A 19,109-nucleotide genomic window follows, 5' to 3' on the forward strand; every position below is an offset into this window, starting at 1 on the left:
AGCTTAAAATGTAAAATGACCAAAGGCATAAAACACAGATGCCACAGCTTCCTATACCCCTCTAAACTATATTAAAAAATCTAAAAAACTCTAATTTTTGTCACCACCTGATTACGAATCACAGCTTTCACAGACCCTCAACCTGCTGTCCAAGCATCCTGCTAAGTCTTCTGGGATCCCGGTTCCCGAATTTAGTAATGAAGGCAGATTACGTTAATCTAAGACGACGCCATGAAATCCTTCACGTAGCAGCAGAGAGGCTCTGCGTTTGCCTGCTTTGTTTGGGAGGGGAAGCCCACTGGAGCCTTGCCACGATAATAAAGTGCTCCCTGCATGCCAGTTCACACGTGGGGCTAAATCTGAAGTGACGTTTCTCTATGAAAGGAGCGGTATTCACTCGTGTGCTCAGCATTTTGATGTCCTCCAAAACCTGGCAAACATGATTATAGAGATCCAGCAGACATGCCACAGCTCTATTTAGTCCTCATGGTTCAACGCAACGCTATGCAAAAAAAAATAAATAAAAAATAGCAGGCTGCCTTGGGGTGGCATTCTGGGAATAGCGTTTCATGCATATAAGCTCAACACACTTTTTGCAGCTCCTCATGCAAGGACAGAACATCTGCACCATGCGGGGCCGCACTGCCCATCCCTGCCAGGTCAGCTCAGCGTCCTGCCCTTCAAACCAAGCCGGAGCAGAAACTTTGGGACTCAGGGACTGGCTGTGTTTATTTGTGCTGCCCTGTATGGCATTTTAATTAGTAACTGTGCGGATTTAAAGCCTTTGAATGGACACACAGGGGCAGTTGTGCAGCCTGGCTTTTGTATTTCCACTCTCTCAAAAAAATCCTGTTTGAGGACATCAGCGGGGGGTTAATGGAAGCTTTGATAAAGTTCTCCGGAGCCTTTTCTTGTTGCTCAACTGCAGACTGGACTCTGCTGTCTTTCTGGCTGTTTTCCCATTAATTTAGTCAGCTGCAAAAGCACCTAGAAAATTCAGAAGCCCAGCTACACATTTGGTAGTCACAAGTACTCTTGGGCCAAGTCTCCTTCCACATCGAAATATTTTCTTGCAAACTGCTTAAGGGAGGCGCTCAGACTGGATGCAAGGTTAGCGAGCGAGCAGCAGCAGAGGACTGCTGGCGGAAGGAAATGAGCAGTTAAATGCTGTGGAGCAAACGAGAGCTCCAGGACCACACCTTCAGCCCTGACCATTTACCAGCTGTTCATCTGCACCTCCATAACTGAGCGCTGAATTTGAACACATCTGATGCCTTTTGGAAGTAAATTTCTGTAACGATAAATACGGTCAACGCCAACCAGTCCTGAAATTAAACGCCTTTTTCCTAAGGTGGATATGTAGCAACCCCCACTTTGCACAGCAAACATGAGATCCTTTCAACAGTGTGACCAAACCTTTATTTAAATGCTGCAATTACTTCTTGGCGCTACCTGACACACAACTTGTCTGAGCTGCTCACTGAACCCTGAAGCTGGTTATTTACCAAGGATCTTTAGAAAGAGCTTTTTTTTCCCTTCCGACCAAGACTTGTATCCCCCACCTTGAATACAAATTCATGGAAATGGGTGGTGCAGACAGCTTTGCCAGCAAGCAGGCAATTGTTATTTTAATTATTATTTCTTTGTGGAAAGCTGCAGTTACCTTAAAATAATAATTTAATCTCTCCCAACAATAGTTTTCCCGGTTTTGTTTTGAAGACTGCAGCACGTATACCTACAACTGCACATTTATTACAGGCCATCAGTTAAAGCCTGTGCAAGAACAGAGCTGTTAATACGAAACTCCCACTTGCATCTGTCAGCTCGGAGAAGCTCCTTACGCAGACACATTATCTTACACACATAATTAAAGGTGCAGGGAAGAAATCTGAAACGGCCAGCAGTTGACATCCCAGGGACACTAAGGAATCTCAAGCTAAACACTAAAATTCACCAATCCAAGAGCATTCCTGACTGCTTCCATACAATTCCCAAATTTCTTATGCTGGGATCACTTATCTCCATGGATCTCCCATCACATTTCTATTTGAAAGGCCTGTGGTTTCCCAGCAGACATTACTTGGTTTGCTTCAGAAGTCCTTGTGGTAACTCCCTCCGATGCAAATCTCCACAGCGGGAGCCAAATTCCCCGGAGAAGCCAGGCGAGGACGGACAAGGCAGGTGGAACCCCAGAGCAGCTGACAACTTGTCCCAGCCCTTCTGCTTGAAAAACGAGGGGAGGGGTTGCTAATTATGTCTAGCAGATAAGTGCAAAGCCTTAGAAACCACACTGGTTTAGATTCAAAATGAGAAAGTTGCATACAATTAGCCTGGAATTCTGCAAGATGCTGCAACAAATCACTCGGAGTGTCACGCTCACATATCAGCCCTGCTTACCAGTTTTGAATCTCTTTCCCTATTGAATTCACGCCTGACACAGCTCCATTTGAGGAACAAGGAGACTGCTGATCCATCACCCTCAGTACAAACACCTTAAAGCAACATAAAAACACCCCTTCGCAACTCCCATTTTCCATTAGATGGACATTTTTGCATAAATAAACCCGCAGCAGCCAGGAGTATGAAGCACATTCCATGCTCTGGACACCTGGCCCACACCCAGCTGTTTGCCAAGGGATTATTTTTAAATCAGGCTTTTGGGGAACAGGGTGTGGGGGCAGGGAGCTGTGAGCACTCACACGTGCCCAGGTAGCAGCACGAGCTTCCTGCCAGTCAGTGCCTGCAGACGGGCCCCTGGAATGGGCTCTTTGTATCCTTTGGCCACAGGGAACCACTAACTGGAAATGGTGGGAAGCAGGAGCTGGGCAGCCCACCTGCCTGCAGCCTCTGCAGGTCCTGGGAAGGGCGATGTCCATCTTCAGAGCATCTGTTAATTTTATTTGCTAGAAGTAGTTTAAGGGTATTCATGCTGTCACATAAAGAAAATTCTGCAACAGAAATCTAATTAACAATGTCTTTTGATGTTTTGCTATAGAGTGATTCTTTATAGATAGTCATAAATATCCAGGAAAGGAGCATATTAAAAAGAAAATACCAAAAGCCTAGGTTTACTGGCTTTGGCATGTTTTGCTTTTGATCTGCCTGAGCAACTATTACTTTGTCGATATATGCAGTGCGCACTGACCAAGGGCAATGCACGGCCATGAATTTTTACTGACTGCAGATTCAGTTCTGCACGGGCTGAGCCACACTGGCAGAATGTAAGACCCTATATGCGTTTTCCATGCTGTTCAGCACACAACACGTGAGGAATGCTAATCACCATTTGAAAGGAAACGTGGGCTCTCAGAGGAGACCCACTGAAATACAAAATGGGAATATATTCCCCTATTAACAAGTCCAGTAGAACCTGTGAGCCATCAGAAAGCTAGAGGCTCCCATTTCTTCCACCTTCCTTTCTAACCTACAGCACAAGCAGCCTCCAGGGATCTTTCTGATTTTTTCTTTTTACTAATGGAATTAAGAACACAAACAAAACTAAAGGCCAAATAAACCTGAATAGCAGCTGACATTTTCCTTCCCGGTGCTGAACATCAGTATTTTGGGTTCACCACGGTTTGGCTGTCCCAGGAGAAACCTCCATCCATGCGGGCACTCCTGGCAGTGCTCCAGGTAGCACCGCAACCCACTTTTGTTCCTAGGGAGTGGGGCTGGGCTTCAAGTGGCACCAAGGGACCCAGGAGTGCCTCAAGGGGGGGGAAGGATGGCAGTGTACCGGCCATGCCGCTCTGCTTTGAGATGGCAATAGACAGCTAGACAAGCACACGTGGGGGTCGGAGACAAAGGAGGCAGAGGGAGGCAAGCACAGAGGGGAAAAATGGGACAGGGAGCCTGAGACATTCATAAGATCAGTCCTTGATCCTCAGCACAGGAGGTATGAAAATAGCTGGCCTGATGCAGTGGGAGAAAGCGTAAGTTTATTTACTTAGCCTGCTTTTCTCATCCTAATTGGCATATCCTTCTCTACCTGAGATGGTTCACTTAAGAATGCACTGAGCCCAAGGTAACTAACAAGCTAACAAATCACCAGGCAGTCTGTTCATTCAGAAACATCAAGCATTTAACTCCCGAAAGCAAAGGAGCAAGAACGAAGCCGGTCCCTCACCAAACCCAGACCCAAATCCTGAGCCCTCGGCCATGCACACAGCCGAACAGCCAACGCGGCTGCGGGACACCTGGGCACTCAGCTGTTCAGTAACACACAAAGTGTTCAGTGCCCCTTCGAAAAAACAAAAGCTTCCTGCTCGCATTGAACAAGGTCTCTCTATTGAGAGATTTACTTTTAATTTTGAACAGCTTCAGGGCATTATCCTTAGTGAAAAGGAAATAAAAAAATAAATAAATAAAAAAAGAGCCTTGAGATTTCTGAGCTGTTCACTCAGCTGCCTGGTAGGGCTCCTCACTGCAATCAGCCTCTGAGCAGCACCGTATGGAGGAGCCGGGCTGCATCTCCTCCACGCATCGTTTCACATTTGTTAAGGGTGGACAAAATGGTGATTTCATTTGAGCAAAAAACAGCCAGGCACAAAAGTCACCGCTGCTGGGAGGGCCCCTCGGTACCAGTATTCCCCAGTACTCACTGGGAAGGTGCTGGCTGCCAGTTCCAACAGCTCGGGGCTCCATGCTTTGCTTTTTTAATTACTTTTTTATCTAATACGTGAAAAGAGTGGCAGCTCTAATCTCAAAAACCTCAAAAATACTATTATACCTAATATGTATAATAACAAGCTGAATTCACCATTAAGAAATTCCTAAAATGTCATCTATCTCCTGGAGATATAAATGTTTACTCGGTTCTAAGCCTGAAATTTAAATTCTCTCTTTTTTTTTTTTAATGCCATAAACCCCAGAATCTTTTCAAAGGATGCAGCAAAAATACGTTTTCAAACGCTTTTTGATTCCACTTTGAATGGCAAAAGCTTATTTTATTTAAACATTTTTCTACATTACTGGAAACTGAAAAGAGTTTCTAAACAAAGGTGGAAGGTAAACAGCCTCATTTCATTATTTCCAGGAGTAAAATGGCAAAAGCAAACAAAAAAACACCTGTGCCTTTCAACTGCACCTTTTGTGTCACTGCAACACGTTTCTTCAGTGTTGTGCTGAATACATCGGTAACTGATTTCTCATTGTTTTCTCTGTGCCTCCCAATGCACTCCTTCCTTAGGGGTTGGCACCAATGCAAGCGAGCAAATAATGGGATTTCTGATTCTAGCATTAGAAACCATGTTCTAAAATTTCAATATACTTTTTGCAGATTATATGGTTGTGTAAATGGGAGGTCAGTTTGAGACTGGTGAAGCATCTCCTACTCTCCTGCACACTCATCATCTCTACTGAATTTAAGAATGCGCCTCCTGCAAACAATGACAGCAAATTCCCCAGGATGTGACCCAAAAGCACTGCTCACATCACTACAGAACCAGGCTAACATGGCTTTTTTTCTATCAAATGTTGGAAAGCACACAGCAAAAATGACAGAGCATTTTACAGATTTTCCATGTTGGCAGCTTGGTTTGATCAGCAAAACACAGAAAGAGTTTTGTGAAAAGAGGAGTTTGACTCTCATCTTTCTTAAAATAAGAAATTCCTGCAGTGAAACCGAGGTTGCTTTACATTAGTATGAGAAAGGTGTAAAATCAGAGACACATCTATGGCAGAGCTCAATCATGACATGATTTCTTTATAATGAAATACAGTGAAAGAAAATGAGTGGCACTGGAATTTTACTGCACCCCAGACACACATTTACAATAATTAAACAGATCAGTACTTGTAAAACCCAAGGGCCCAACTTTACAAATCTTTATTTGGGCAAGTAGTTTCATTGAAATCAGTGGGATTATTTGCATACTGAAGTACTGTTTATCTTAGCTGAGATCTATAGGTTTTGGCCACTGATTTCTATTTAGATCTTCTGTGCAAAAGAATACACAAAGTTGTGCAAAGAACAGGAGAAAATGAGCACCTTGGAGTTAATTTTCACATATACCAGTGGTTTTCTCCAGCCCTCTGAAGCATTTGATAGACTGGGCCTGTTTTATAATTGGAAATGTTGGCAAAAATACAAATTTCCTGATGTGAAAAACTGCTACTCATGGATAATAAACAAAATCAATTCCTATTTGCATATTCAATCAGATCTCGGTTTGCATATTAAAGCATAAGATGGTGGAATTTTCACACGGTAGATGGATGCCACTCATTTATGCATATATGCATCCACTAATCCTTACACACACCAGAATCAGTCAGAAATACTCTTTGCTAGGCATTCACAGCACAAAAACTCAGTCCCTGCTGCCATTCTCAACCCTTTCTTCTCGTGTAGCATATGACAGCGTTCTCCCAAAGCTTTCTCCTATGTCTCTGTCTTTTCACCAGTCAAAACGACAGTTTTGATTTTTGACTTATAATTTGAAAGGGATACTGTACCATTGTACTGTCAACTGCACATGTAAAGAACAAAACAAATGGACCAGATTTTCAAAGGAGCTTCAATTGGGACTTGACAATTTTGCTTGCAACTGTGACTGCAAAATTAAACTCACCTCTCACTGTTAATATTGAAGTGCAGTGGACTACAGCTTGGATTTGCGAGTTTTGATTATGCATACCTATTTTACATGTGCCTCTACTAGGAAACAAAATTCACAGCACACATAGTCCAGTATTCTCAGACTATACATAATTCATATTGTCTCTTACACCATAACTCCACAGATAAATGATAGCCCCGTAAGCTACGCTCCGAGGTGCTGAATGCCTGCAACGTTTGTGGGACTTGAAGGCAATCGGTGCTGCGAGCAATTAGATAACAGGTTTGACAGTCTTGTAGCCAGTCTCACAGTCTGTACATTTAATTTGCATATAGAAGAGTGTTATATTCAAATGTATATAATTCTGTTCATGAAATTAAAAACTGAACCAGGATCCTGTGCTTGAAACCCTAGCTATGTGCAAATAAGAAATATTCTCAAGTAATTAAAGGCAAAAATCATGTACATGATCATCAAAGCTAAGCCCTATTCTGCTGCAACCTTTGTCAGGTCAAGCACAGGGAACTGAAAAAACTGGGAGCACTTAGGGTATCTGAAATCATCAGGCATAAACAGAAGGAGCATTTCACTCTTCCAGATGAGTGAAATGCAAAAATCAGCCAGCACAAAGATGAAAGCTCATATAAGATTTCTCAAGTAATGCCAGATCTGATCAATTGAAATATTGTTAGCAGCAGGTTAAGGAGGTATTTATTTAATAATGGCGTAGAATCTAATTGACATTGCAGGGAGAGGAAAGCTAACGTGCAGGCAAGCGAGCACCTACTCGCTCTTTCTGAATCTCACTCAACCATTTCTGGGGAAGGCAGAAGTGCAGCGCAGGGCTCCCCAGGCTGTGCTGTGCCCTCTGCCAGCACCATGGGCACATCTGTGCTCATGTGCTCGGTCTGCTGAGGAGGGGCTGAGCTGCTCAGCAGACCTGGCTCTGTCTCCTCCGCATCCTCCACAGCAGCCGTGCTGTTCTGCTTCCGCAGAATGCCTCCCAGTGTCCTTGCAGCATGCTGCAGCGCAATTCTGCAACCAGCTACACCAGTCAAACCCTCCTCTGTTCTTCTAGCTCTAAAGAATTTAAACTATCCATATAAATAACCCAGAAAATAAGGGTTTGACCCAGCTTCGCATCCTAGGGTACGTTGGGTTCATTTTCTCATGCAAAATTTAATGGAAACCACAGCTTTCCTAAAACCAGGCAAAAGAGACCAGAATCAAAAGTGCATTTTGGTTCCTACCTGCTTGGTTAGTTGTCACAGTGACTGACACGGCTTGATCCTGGCTGGGGTTGTGCTTGGACACTCCATTCACTGCCCAGACCTCAAAGGTGTAGTTGGTGTGTGCCAGGAGGTCAGTGATGGAAACCTTAGTGGTTTTCAGGCCGTTCTGCTGGGGGCTGAAATGCACACCACTGCCACAGGACCGGCAGCGGCTGGGCTCCCCTGCCCCGCAGCGCTTGCACACCACGTTGTAGGAGATGTCCTCCCGTCCTCCCTTGTTCTGTGGGGCGCTCCACTCCAAGTTCACCGACGTCTCGTTGACATTGGAAATCAGGTTCTGGGGTGCAGATGGAGGGCCTAGAAAGAAAAATTCTACATTTTTAGTAGCTGCAGGAATGTCACATAGTATCTTCAGACTTAGGACCCTGCGTGGGCAATCCCAATGAAGTCAGTGACAGCAGAGATCATGCAGAATTTTACTTTTCTGTGTTCTTAATGAAGATGGAATATTAAACAATTTTTAACCTCTTCATCTGATGAAGAAAATATTTTCCAGCTCTAAATTAACCTGAAAGCCCCATACTACAACCAAACAAGAGTTGTATTTTTCACTTGTGTTACTTATATTTGTTTTGACATCTCAACCATTCATTTGGTGTATTTTACACTCATTTTTCATGATCCCCTGAGCAAACCATCAAATGCACAAACCACTGCTTTGAGATTTTCAGGATTTACACACGGGCAGACAAACGCTGAAATTGTTGATCATCCAGTATTATTTTATTTTTTTTTTAGGAACAGAACTGCCATATTTTCCACACAAATTGATGTCAGATGGCATTCAGCAAATACTGAAGCCCACAGTAGCAGCGCACTCGCACCACAGGGCAGGAGACAAAGACCCACATCTTGTAGGTGTGCTGCCCAGTTGGCTCCGGTTGGTCAGCATGGGGGGGGTCGGCCAGTCAAGCACCAAGCAAGGTCCCCCACACTCCTCATACAATGGGTCTGAGCCAGGTGTGGGGCAGAGGCCCACTGCGATGGAAATGACTGCTCTGCTCAGCCCAGCACCGCCGGCTGCTCCACATCCCAGGCACAGGCACAAACCTCATTTATATGCTTCAATCCCCACAGGCTCCGAACCAATAAGTACATTAAAAATGCAGAAGAGCTAATCCTGTGATCCTTAATCTAATTTCAATACAGTTGAGGTGAGACACATTTTTCTATCCTTAAATTTAACAAGAATGATTCCTGGCAACCCCGTGAAACAGATGAAGGATTTTATACAACACAAAAAGCTCCGCAGCCATCAAAATGCAGCCCCTTCTGGGACTGAGCACAATGGCTCTCTGAACTACACACACAATGCTATGGGACAGGACACAAGGTAAAATCCAGTACTCAACAGAAATGGAACAGAGTGAGAATGAAGCCGGCAAAATGTAACCATCCAAACCAGACTGCAGTGAAGATGGCAATCCTTAGTCATTATGCATGGTTGGAGCTTTAAATGTGGGTGTTATTACCAGTAAAATACCGGAAATAATTTTGTAGGAAGTCACAAATTCAATTTTCATTCAAGACACTGGAGAGCTTATGAAAGCTTCTTAAATTTTTCAAAATATTATTGATGGTTGGAATTCAAAAATGTTCAACTAGATCCGCTGGCAGAAAGGAAGGAAAGTTCCTACAAGTTTCATTCCAGATTTTCAATTCTTATTATTTGTCCAATGTTAAGAAATCGGGAAAAAAAAAAACAGGCAGCACCAATAGTTTAATTAACCACGTAAATAAATTAATCTCAGTCTCTCATACGGCAAAGGTACAAAAGCATCCATCAGGCTTAGCTGGAAACTGAATAAATAATAGTGAAATTCTGCTGAAATCATAAAGTGACTCAAGTGTAGCAGCAAGGAGGTCAAGCCATCAAAAGGTAATGGTGGTGAAGACGAATTGTGGCTGCCTGGGTTCATCAGCAGCAGCTACAAGGAAGGCTGAGCTCTGAGCACAATGCAGAGGGGGAGGCTTTGAGGGCTGCATCATGTCCTTGGGCCTGTGCTTGAAGCTGCCAGGACGTAACACGTGTTAACTGGACGCAGTATTTGGATTTGGGGAGAGGCATGTAGGTAAGGAAGAAGTCTTAAATTACACAGAGGTCAAATGTACCTACTACTTATCATCAGTGCCTAGATGAAAGCTGCTGCTGCAAGAGCAGCTGAGCAAGGATCGCTTCTCTGTGCTCAACTTCACAAATACAAAATTAATATATTCATTTTGAGAGCAGAGAAATCCTCCCTTCCTGCCAAACCTTTGAAGTACAGTCTCCCAGCTAACCAGGGCTGTAAGGCAGATTTACTGCCATGAGCAGACAGACCACAGCCCAGCCCCTGCAACAGGGACAACCCCTGCTGCTGCACCACCGGACTGCAAGCCTCAATTTTGATCTATGCACCAGAAACGCTGAGGACATAGAGGGACAAAACCCCAATATGCAAAAAGCAGCTACTACACAGTGAGACTCAGATGGGAAAAAGCAAAGAGCTTTTTCTTGCAGAACGTTACCTTGCTGCTATTGCATTGCCCACAGCTGGGACCGCTCCAGGGCCAGGCTCTGCACCCTGGGAGCTGCCACGCTCACAGTCCTAAAGACATGCATGCCTGTTAGCTCAGACACAGCAGCCAATTTGGGGTTAATCTCAGACTTACTCCGGTGTCCATTAAGATATTTTCCAAGGCTCTAGGTCCAGTTTCACGTGGGAAAATGTGCCAGAATGAATCAAGCTCCTCAGAAGCAAAAAGTCAGTAATTAGTATGTGGGACAGGGCATAGCAGTGTCTAAACAGAGACGCAGCGAAGCGGAAAACCAGGGAAGCAGATGCTTGCAGGTCACAGAGATGAGCGCACCACCTCCAGCATGAAAAGGAAGATGCGGGGGAGTTTCCAAATGGTGGGCTGACATGGCAGCGAGGGGAAAAGCAATTTCCTTTCTTTCTGGAGCATAGTTGTTAATGGAGCTGTTGGCACTGGGAGTGGGGAACAGTTTCAGATTGATGGGCCTGGTTTCAGATGTTGAAACACAGGGCGTATCTGCTTCTTCAATAGTGATCAGGATTTGCTTTGTTTCTGACAACAGAGCCGCTGCCAGAGGAGAGGAAAACCCTTTCGTGGCCGTGGGAGGCTGCAGGCACCAGCAAAGCAGCACTGAGAGGGACCTGCATGAGGGATGTACAGAGAGGGACCTGTTCTAGCATGGGGATCACAAAGAGAACAGGGTATGAGCATGGTTGGCTGAGAGCAGAATCCTTCAGCTGCCCATTCGCCAGCACTGCAAGCAGGCACAGGGGAACAGAGAAGACGGAGGTTTTTCACTTTGTTTCCTCTTGGAACTCCACAAACCTTGCTTCACAATAAAGCCATCAAAATCAGCTGAGCCATGAAGCAAATGGAAGGCCTGGGGTGGAGCAAGTTCAGTGTGTCTGGGTTTGGGGAACTGCAGAGTGTTTAGCAACAAATCTTTGTCAAGCTAATCTTGCTATCTTCCTCAACCCTCCTATTAGATTTACTTAAATGCATTGTGCAATGCAGATTGTGTTTGGCTTTCTCTTGCTGCAATAAGCTATAGGCTTTGCATCTATTTGTCTGTCTCTTTACTGACAGATAGATCTGGCTGACTGGCAATACTGTACCCCCTGTCAAACAAGTATTCAGGAAGGGTACAGTTTTTAAGGAGTTAACAGCACAAGCACTGATTTGTACTAAAAGGGCTGATGCATTTTAGTACCCTTACTACAATCTCAGGCTGCATTTTTCATCTGCCAATATTTGCCACCCTCCCTCCATTCCTACAAGGCGCTCAGGTCCCACTCCCAGCCAAAGGCCTCCTGCAAGCCCCTGCAAGGCTGATACAAGGCTGTTGAAATCCCTGACAAAGATAGGAATCATCACCCGACCGGCTCCCTGCTTCCTGCCAGATCACAAGACACCTCCCCGTGCTACCTTATCCGTGCCATCTCTGTAGATGACAGGCCTCCCCGGGCAGGCTGCAGGAGCTTCCCTGTCTCACAGCAGGGCCCAGGTGATGCGATGAGCCCGGGGTGGCCCAGCCGGGAGCCCAGCTCCGCTCTGCAGGACTGAGGGAGCACCCATGCAGCACAGGCCATTTCTTTGGACTGATTATTTGCACGAGAATCATGTTCAGACTTCAGAACAGATACCCTCAGGGATCAACCTCACCCGCAAAGGGAAGGTACCACAGGCAGTGAGCCCCGCCGAGCCACTAGGCTGACACACAGAGCATCCTGCCTGACAGACTGCACACACCACAGACCTATGCTGGGACTGCTGCTGCTGCGAGCCCCCAAACAGAAGGCACAGCCTGCCAGGCGCACAGCCACTGCCCTGCCTGCTGCAGCCAAGCCCGCAGAAACAGCTGCCCTGCAATCTGAGGGCAGAACTGCAGCTGCGCTGTGCTGGGGAACTCCATTCAAATGGCTATGACAAAGGTTTTAATATCACTGGTTTTACATCTTCCTTCTTTATTACTGATCTGCCCAGCACGGTGCTTCTCTGAAAGCCTCTGTGGGTGTATGCAGTAAATTCAATTACAGTTTTCTACATCCAGACCAGACAGACTTGTTTGACATAGAGAATACTGTCTTCACTAAACCAGTTAATTTAGTTCAGCAACAGTGTATGGTTAGAAGGCGTGGATTAAAGGGCTGCGAAAGAGAAGAGAAATAAATGATTCCAGGCGAAACAGCTCCTGAGAGACTCTGCTATCCCACACTATGACCAGACGTGCTCCTCACTGCCCCAGGCTGACTGAAGCCAGAAGCCCACTGCTGACAACACAGTCCCAAATGCTGGGCAGGCTTTCAGAGCAGCTTGCAGAGGTTTCACCCCCTGTGATATCTGCAGCGCTGACAGCCTTTGCTCACTAAAGCTACAGGTGAATAAAAGTTTGTTGTTCCTATTCTCAGATGCCCCATAAACAAAGCACTGAAGATGAAAGCAGTGGGCTTCAGTCTGGCCAATTTAATGGACCTGAGTAACCACAGTAAGCTGCTGTGTCAAGTAGAAATAGAAAAACACCACAAAACAAACCAAAAAGCACCTCAGCACAGAGTTCTGACACTTACTGCCTTGAAAGTAAATTTAGGACTTCAAGAGACCCACTCTGGCGACACTGAGAACAAGGTTCTCCTTAGCCAGGCACAACTGTCCCAGCTGTCCCTGGCAAAGGCTCTGTGCCAGGAGCCCCTTTCTTCGTGCCACTTCATCCTCAGTCACTGAGGGTGGCAGTGGATCATTACCCAGTAAGGGCTACACTGATATTATCAGTATTTGGACTGTAACCACATCTCTGTACTATTAACCTATGGTACGGTTAATATTTATTACGTTGAAAGATATATCTGTGGGAGAACATCTATTAAAAACAGAAGCTTAAACCCACACTCTCCATGGAAGTGCTAATGGAGATATTTCAAATATATACCCTGAAGAAGCAAGCCTTCATTATGAGCATCCTGTCAGTCACCAGATCAGTGCATTTAAAATGTAACCCTTTTAAAAAAGGAAGATGCTTTCAAAAGATATGTATGCGGATGGTAATGAGCAGGATGAGGTTTTTTAGCCCTGGAAGGAGAAAATGATTAAAAAAATAATTTAGTCTGTGTGTGCATGTGTGTAAAAGCACATTTCTCTATCGGGTAACGGATGCCTCTGCAGCCAGGGCAATGGATAATTATTTTCAAGTGGGTTGTCACCCTGCATTCAGTCTGCATTTGCCTGACAGTGTGAAATCGGAAGGAAGCTTCATTGGCAATTCCCACCAGACATCAGAAAACCTCAAGCATGTAGAAAAGACTTTAATCTTCTTTAACCATTCCCATACTCTCCTTGAGGAAAATATCACTGCTTTTTGAGGCAGAAAAAGCAGACCTTAGCTTGATAAGGTTTAAAAATTATTCTAACAAACAATAAAATAAGACGATAGCCTGCTACAGTTGGAAGCTTTCTCACTTCACCCTCAAACAGAGAAAACCCTATAAACACACTGCTAAATGCAGCAGAGTGCCAATGACGTGTTTGTTAATCAGGCAGACAGGGCAGTAAGCTTCAATGGCTTCAGACCAAGGCTGACAAAAGCATCCTCTTCATGAGCCTGCTTCAGAGAGATCCTGACCCTCTTCATCTCCAATGATTTCAAAGGGAAGCTGGGATATTCAGAAACCTTGAGCTAATTTGCTATATAACAAACAAGATTCATAGAACAGAGCAGACTGCTACAATTCACTGTACCGTAAAAGCAGCCTAGTATGAACGGGCTGATTTGAATCAGCAGCTTGGCCTTGGTTATACTACAGACAAGCTGTTAAAAGTTAAGTCTTTGATGAATTACAGGAACAGCAGGCACAGGGAAGTAAGCTTCCAACTGTCTAATGGCAGGAAAGCCTAACTGGAAATGTGGCATCGGAAGCAGTGAAAAGTTTAGCACGTCTTCTGCTGTACAAGATCTGAGAGGCAGCTTTTGTGTACAGCACAGCAAGAATAAAGGGGACAAGTACAGAGGTGCAAGGAAGAAAAGATCCATATAATGAACAACTCCGAAGAACTTTGGAGTACATATACAGAGAGTAATGCAGTGCCACTTGAAGTACATCAAGTGTCTCTGAAGGGTTAGCTCAGGTACTCGGGCACTACGGCTGCGCGAGGGCTTTCAGCTCTCCTGTCAGCCAACATGACCACTGCTGCTCTCCATGTGACCTCCCGACGCCGTTACTGTACAGATAGCCTTTAATGATTCTAATCAATATCATAACTCAATCATCATCTGAAAATTTGTCTCCCTGTAGGGAAGGCTGAGTGTGAAATAAAGAGCATATTATTTTCAGAGTGGATGCAAAGAAAGCAATTACTAAACGATCGATGTCTTTAAACTCTTTAAGTTGCCTCAGTAAAACATCTGGCAAAGCGGTGCCAGGCACAGCTTCGAGAAAAAGCACCTTGGCCTCCTTTTTCCATTTCATCAGGCCTCATTAAACATGGACAACTGTGGAGCTGTCAATAAAGCTTCAGCGTGTGAGCTGTGAAGCCCTTCAGATAAGTCTTTGCTGTTGATCTTTACCCATCTGAAAGTCAAGTTATAATGCAGAGTAAACTCCTGGGCTGTGTAAGTTTGGGCTCAGAAATAAAGCACACACTTTCCTGTGACAGTTGTATACGTTGTGACCACTAATTGCTTCTTTCAGCAGTTGTGGATAGGTCTCCTGTTGCTGTGGCCAGTTTATACAAGCACCAAGGCTTCTTGTCTGCCCAGCTGTTCCTAATCATTTATCATTATAGATCAGGTGTTCTTACAACGGTGAGACCAAAGTCAACAGTCCACAAGACACAGCAGCCACTTGAAATATCAGTCATCTGCTCCTTTCCCTCTCTCTTCTCCTTTCTGTGCATGTTTAGCATTACAATGGGGTTTTAATAAGGCATCTGATTTGGTAAACAATTCTTAATTTATTTACTCGGGCAAGACTCCTTTGACTTTAATGGGAGTTCTGCCAAGCTAGGGATCCTGGACCAGTGCCAGTGATAAAATGCCCATTTTATTGGCATGTACAATTTCCTACTTAGCTGCCAAAGAACCCTGGTTACCAGCTTCACAATAGGCTTTGTTTCCTTACCATAGAGAACAATGCAATGGATATTTCCTCTTCTCTCCAGAAGGGAGTTAAGCAAAGAGGTCCAGTTACTGCTGGCAGAGTGTGGGAAAACTGATGCTTGCAGGTGCCATTCTGTGGGCTCAGAACTTCTCTTCCAAAAACTGCCTTATAAGAACCCTCTGCAGCACCGCGGACTCTGACACATTCTCGTGTCTTGTCTGGTATGCTGTGATGCAGACAACATCCCATGTGTCCACTCATTCTTTCAAGATAAAAAGAAAAACTCTACTGTGAATACCAGAAGGTTGTCCGACAGTTTGACAGGGAAGAAATCCAACTAGAGAAATATGTCATTTTGTCATTGGCCCAACTGCTGGATTTCTTACTCTGGTAGTCCTCTAATTTACTCCACTGGCTCTACAGAACTGGGTCCTGACTAACCAAATCAAAGCCCCCACTTAATTGAATAAACATCTCAGTTAATTTAAGGCTCTGGAGAGAGAAAATCAGAAGACAGCTAATAAACAGTTGCTGTATTTAAAGGAATGATGAATTTAAGCCTACTGATTATAAACACACGTTGTCAAATTACTCCCGTCTCCTCTCTTTAAACCATAACCACTTCTCCTTACGCAGTGTTTTCTTGATTCCCCCAGTCTGTCTCCACAGACAAAGGAAGAGAGCCTTTTCCTTTGGGATCCTTGTCAGCCAAAAGCCCTTCCTCTCTATTTCCCCAGCGCACCTGGAGAAGAAAAATCATTGTCTTCATGCTGTCTACCCACTGCTCTGATGCTGCAGCTGCCATACTGTACCTTACAAGACATTCTGACATACTGTTTACATAATGAACAATCTTTTACGATGTTTTAAGAACGAAATAATTTAACAAATGTGAGAATAGATAGAAAGGTGCAGAAGAATTATTATGCTATAAATTTTGTATCACAAGAACAGAGACTGCTTTGGCAGATATTTCACGTTACAGAGAGTGGGCTTCTATGTCATGGCTTAGACAGACTCAGTGTCAAAGAAGCATCCTGGGGAGAAAGCATGGCACAGTCAGTACACAACTACCTACAGCATACCAGCCACCATAGGACAGTGTGCTGTATCCCATTTTCTTATTCTTCTACGTAAAAGCCAGAACAGTGATAATCAGAGTGTGTTTCAAAATTTACAAGAGGCACAAGTTAAGCTGTAGGAAAAGGGCACTTTTATTTATTTAAAAGTCTAAGCAACCCTAATAAACATATGCTCAAATAATCAGCTCCTGTGTAATTACTCTTTCACAAGCACAGTTATTAGGTAGGTAAATTCACTCTTTTTTGAAAATGCAGGTCAAATATTTCTCTCTTAGATAAATTATGTGCCACAGAAGACTGAGCTAGGGGCATGTATCAGACTAACACTTATGAAATCGAAGTGTTGAGGCCTTTCCGACCTTTTTTAAAACCCCGACCTTGGAAACAAGTAAGGACAGTGTTATTTTAATGTGCATTCAAATTTTAACAACAGTCACACAGCTCTAGTGGAATCCACATCGAGTTTCCACTGTAGATTGCTCATCATTTCATTATGGTTCATTATGCTGATAACTGTCAGAAAGCATTAGAAGCTGGGGCCTTGAGTAATAGCACTGAAATGGTAATTTAAAAACAATATACTTTCTGGAGGAAATACAGCAGTGTGCTAAATTCAATTAGAAGAGGCGAATGTAAAGACAACTAAGTGATGTTTGCTGTTTCAAGTCAGGTTCTTCGATTTCTTGATAACCTGAACTGGAGAAAGCCCTTTTAAAGCAGGCACTTTTCTCTTGCATCTCACTGAATTTACCCTCATTATCTCTAAGCTTCTCTGGTATAAACTGTCTTAAATGCAACTGTTTCAGAAATATTTCAGGGCACGCCAAAATACCAATCAACCAGTGACTGTTTGGGTGGAACAACAGACTAAATTTTTCAGGGTCACTTACTGAGACAAATTTCAAGCTGGACAGCCTGGTAATCTCTATTTTGTAGAGGGCTCCCAATTAAAAGTCATTAATAATCGGAATCGAACAGACAATATAAACAATACAAAACCGTCCCATATTTGCTCATAATGTAAGCATTGTTTGTTAAGAAACAGTTTGAGAACTTGACTCATTAACAGTGGGGACGTGGGACCAACACCCATTAGTCTGGGTGGGAAGTGCACCTGCCTGCATCAGGCTGCGATTCAGGGAGTCTCCCTGCCTACAGAGAAGGAAAACTCCAGAATGAGGATCATGATTGAGGTTGACTGTTAATCAGCCTTATGGATCTGTGTGCTGGTAAGGCAGTTTATTCCCCATTAGATTGCTAACCTTATGAAAGGCCCATCCCTTCAGCAAGTACTAAAATACAAAGAAGGTTTGAATATTTGCCCTAATGCAACTTCTGTAATGCTTCCAACAGGGAGAATTTCTGTTTGCCACAGTTTGTGCTCAAGTGAATCCGAGGTCAATCATACCACCTCCACGCCCAAGCACACAGCTGACGAGTCCACTGTGCTTCAGCATTCAAAGTCTAAACTCCCAGCACAGGTCAATGAGGCAGATCCGGGGCGGCTCTGCAGCTTGGTGGTGACAGACACAATGATTATTATTCCCATGAGGCAAGCGTGAGGGAAAAGAGGCATCAGTTAAGTATGTGCAAGTCAGAGTGTCTGTGCCTGGCTTTCCGACACAGCCCACTGTCTCTTACACCCACGTCCAGCCACATTCTGCCCTTTCTTGTAGGAGATTTAGGGCAGACATATCCACTCACTTCAGGAGAGCTAAACAGAGGAGAATGCTAAACACAGAGCCTGAGCAGTTTGTTTAGACTGGATGCCTGACTGAACTGAAGGTTAAGCACAGTTTTTACAACTCAACAATGGTCAGAAATGTCAGATAGTGGTGTCCTGGAACCAGAAAACTCTGAAGCACCTCCTCTGACCAGCACATCAGGAAGGAAGAGCTGCTTAGTACTTACCATGCGAGCTGTGAGGAAGGAAAGGAAAGGGAATTCACTAATTCCCTGTCATCCACTGGCACAGACAGCCTAATGGAAAGTCATAACAGTCCTCCTCACCCAACCTAGAAGGCAAGATAAACGACGAGGCCAGCCAGCCTATTAGCAAAGGAAATCAATAGCCAAGGGTCAAAGCTTTACAAAAACACATCCTAAGAAGCCTGAAGTTCTTCATCTTAAAAACTGTTTAGAAATAACAAAGAAAGGATCAATCCTCTGTCCATTCCAGGTGTTCTCTCCAAATTACCTAATGTTACTTTTATTCACCTGGTCTAATAGCTCTCCAAGTGAACAGAAAGCTGATTTTACAAGCCAGTGGAGCACAGTCTATTTTTTTGCTAAAAGAATGGATCTCTGATACTGTGTTTTATTTCTTCATTAGTGTGCCGTCACACTGAGCGATTACTAAATGCAGGGCCGAATGAGAATACCAGGGTTAAAGAGAGCATAATGAACAAAGAAGGTGCCTGATTATTATGGCTGTCAGCACAAGGGAATTGGGTTTGTCACCTGGTTTAACCAACTGGTAAGAACTGATTAGAGCCTGAATCTATCTGAAAGAACTTTTGATGTTTACGTTCCCTTCTGTCTCCACATCTTGTCAGGAGAGGCAGACAA

General features: G+C 44.2%; 1 protein-coding gene across 3 annotated transcripts in view; it reads right to left on the reverse strand.

Moving 5' to 3' along the window:
* The window catches only part of EPHA4 (EPH receptor A4), a 242,342-nt gene that overhangs the window by 36,215 nt on the left and 187,018 nt on the right, over nt 1–19,109 (reverse strand). For all 3 annotated transcript variants that reach the window (XM_090147217.1, XM_090147219.1, XM_031596397.2), the window contains one exon: nt 7,811–8,149. In XM_090147217.1, coding sequence (XP_090003343.1) covers nt 7,811–8,149 — 339 coding nt within the window. The remainder of the gene's footprint in view (nt 1–7,810; nt 8,150–19,109) is intronic.

Source organism: Phasianus colchicus, chromosome 10 (genome assembly GCF_987193195.1).
Source record: "Phasianus colchicus chromosome 10, bPhaCol1.hap1.1, whole genome shotgun sequence".
Taxonomy (NCBI): Eukaryota; Metazoa; Chordata; class Aves; order Galliformes; family Phasianidae; genus Phasianus; species Phasianus colchicus.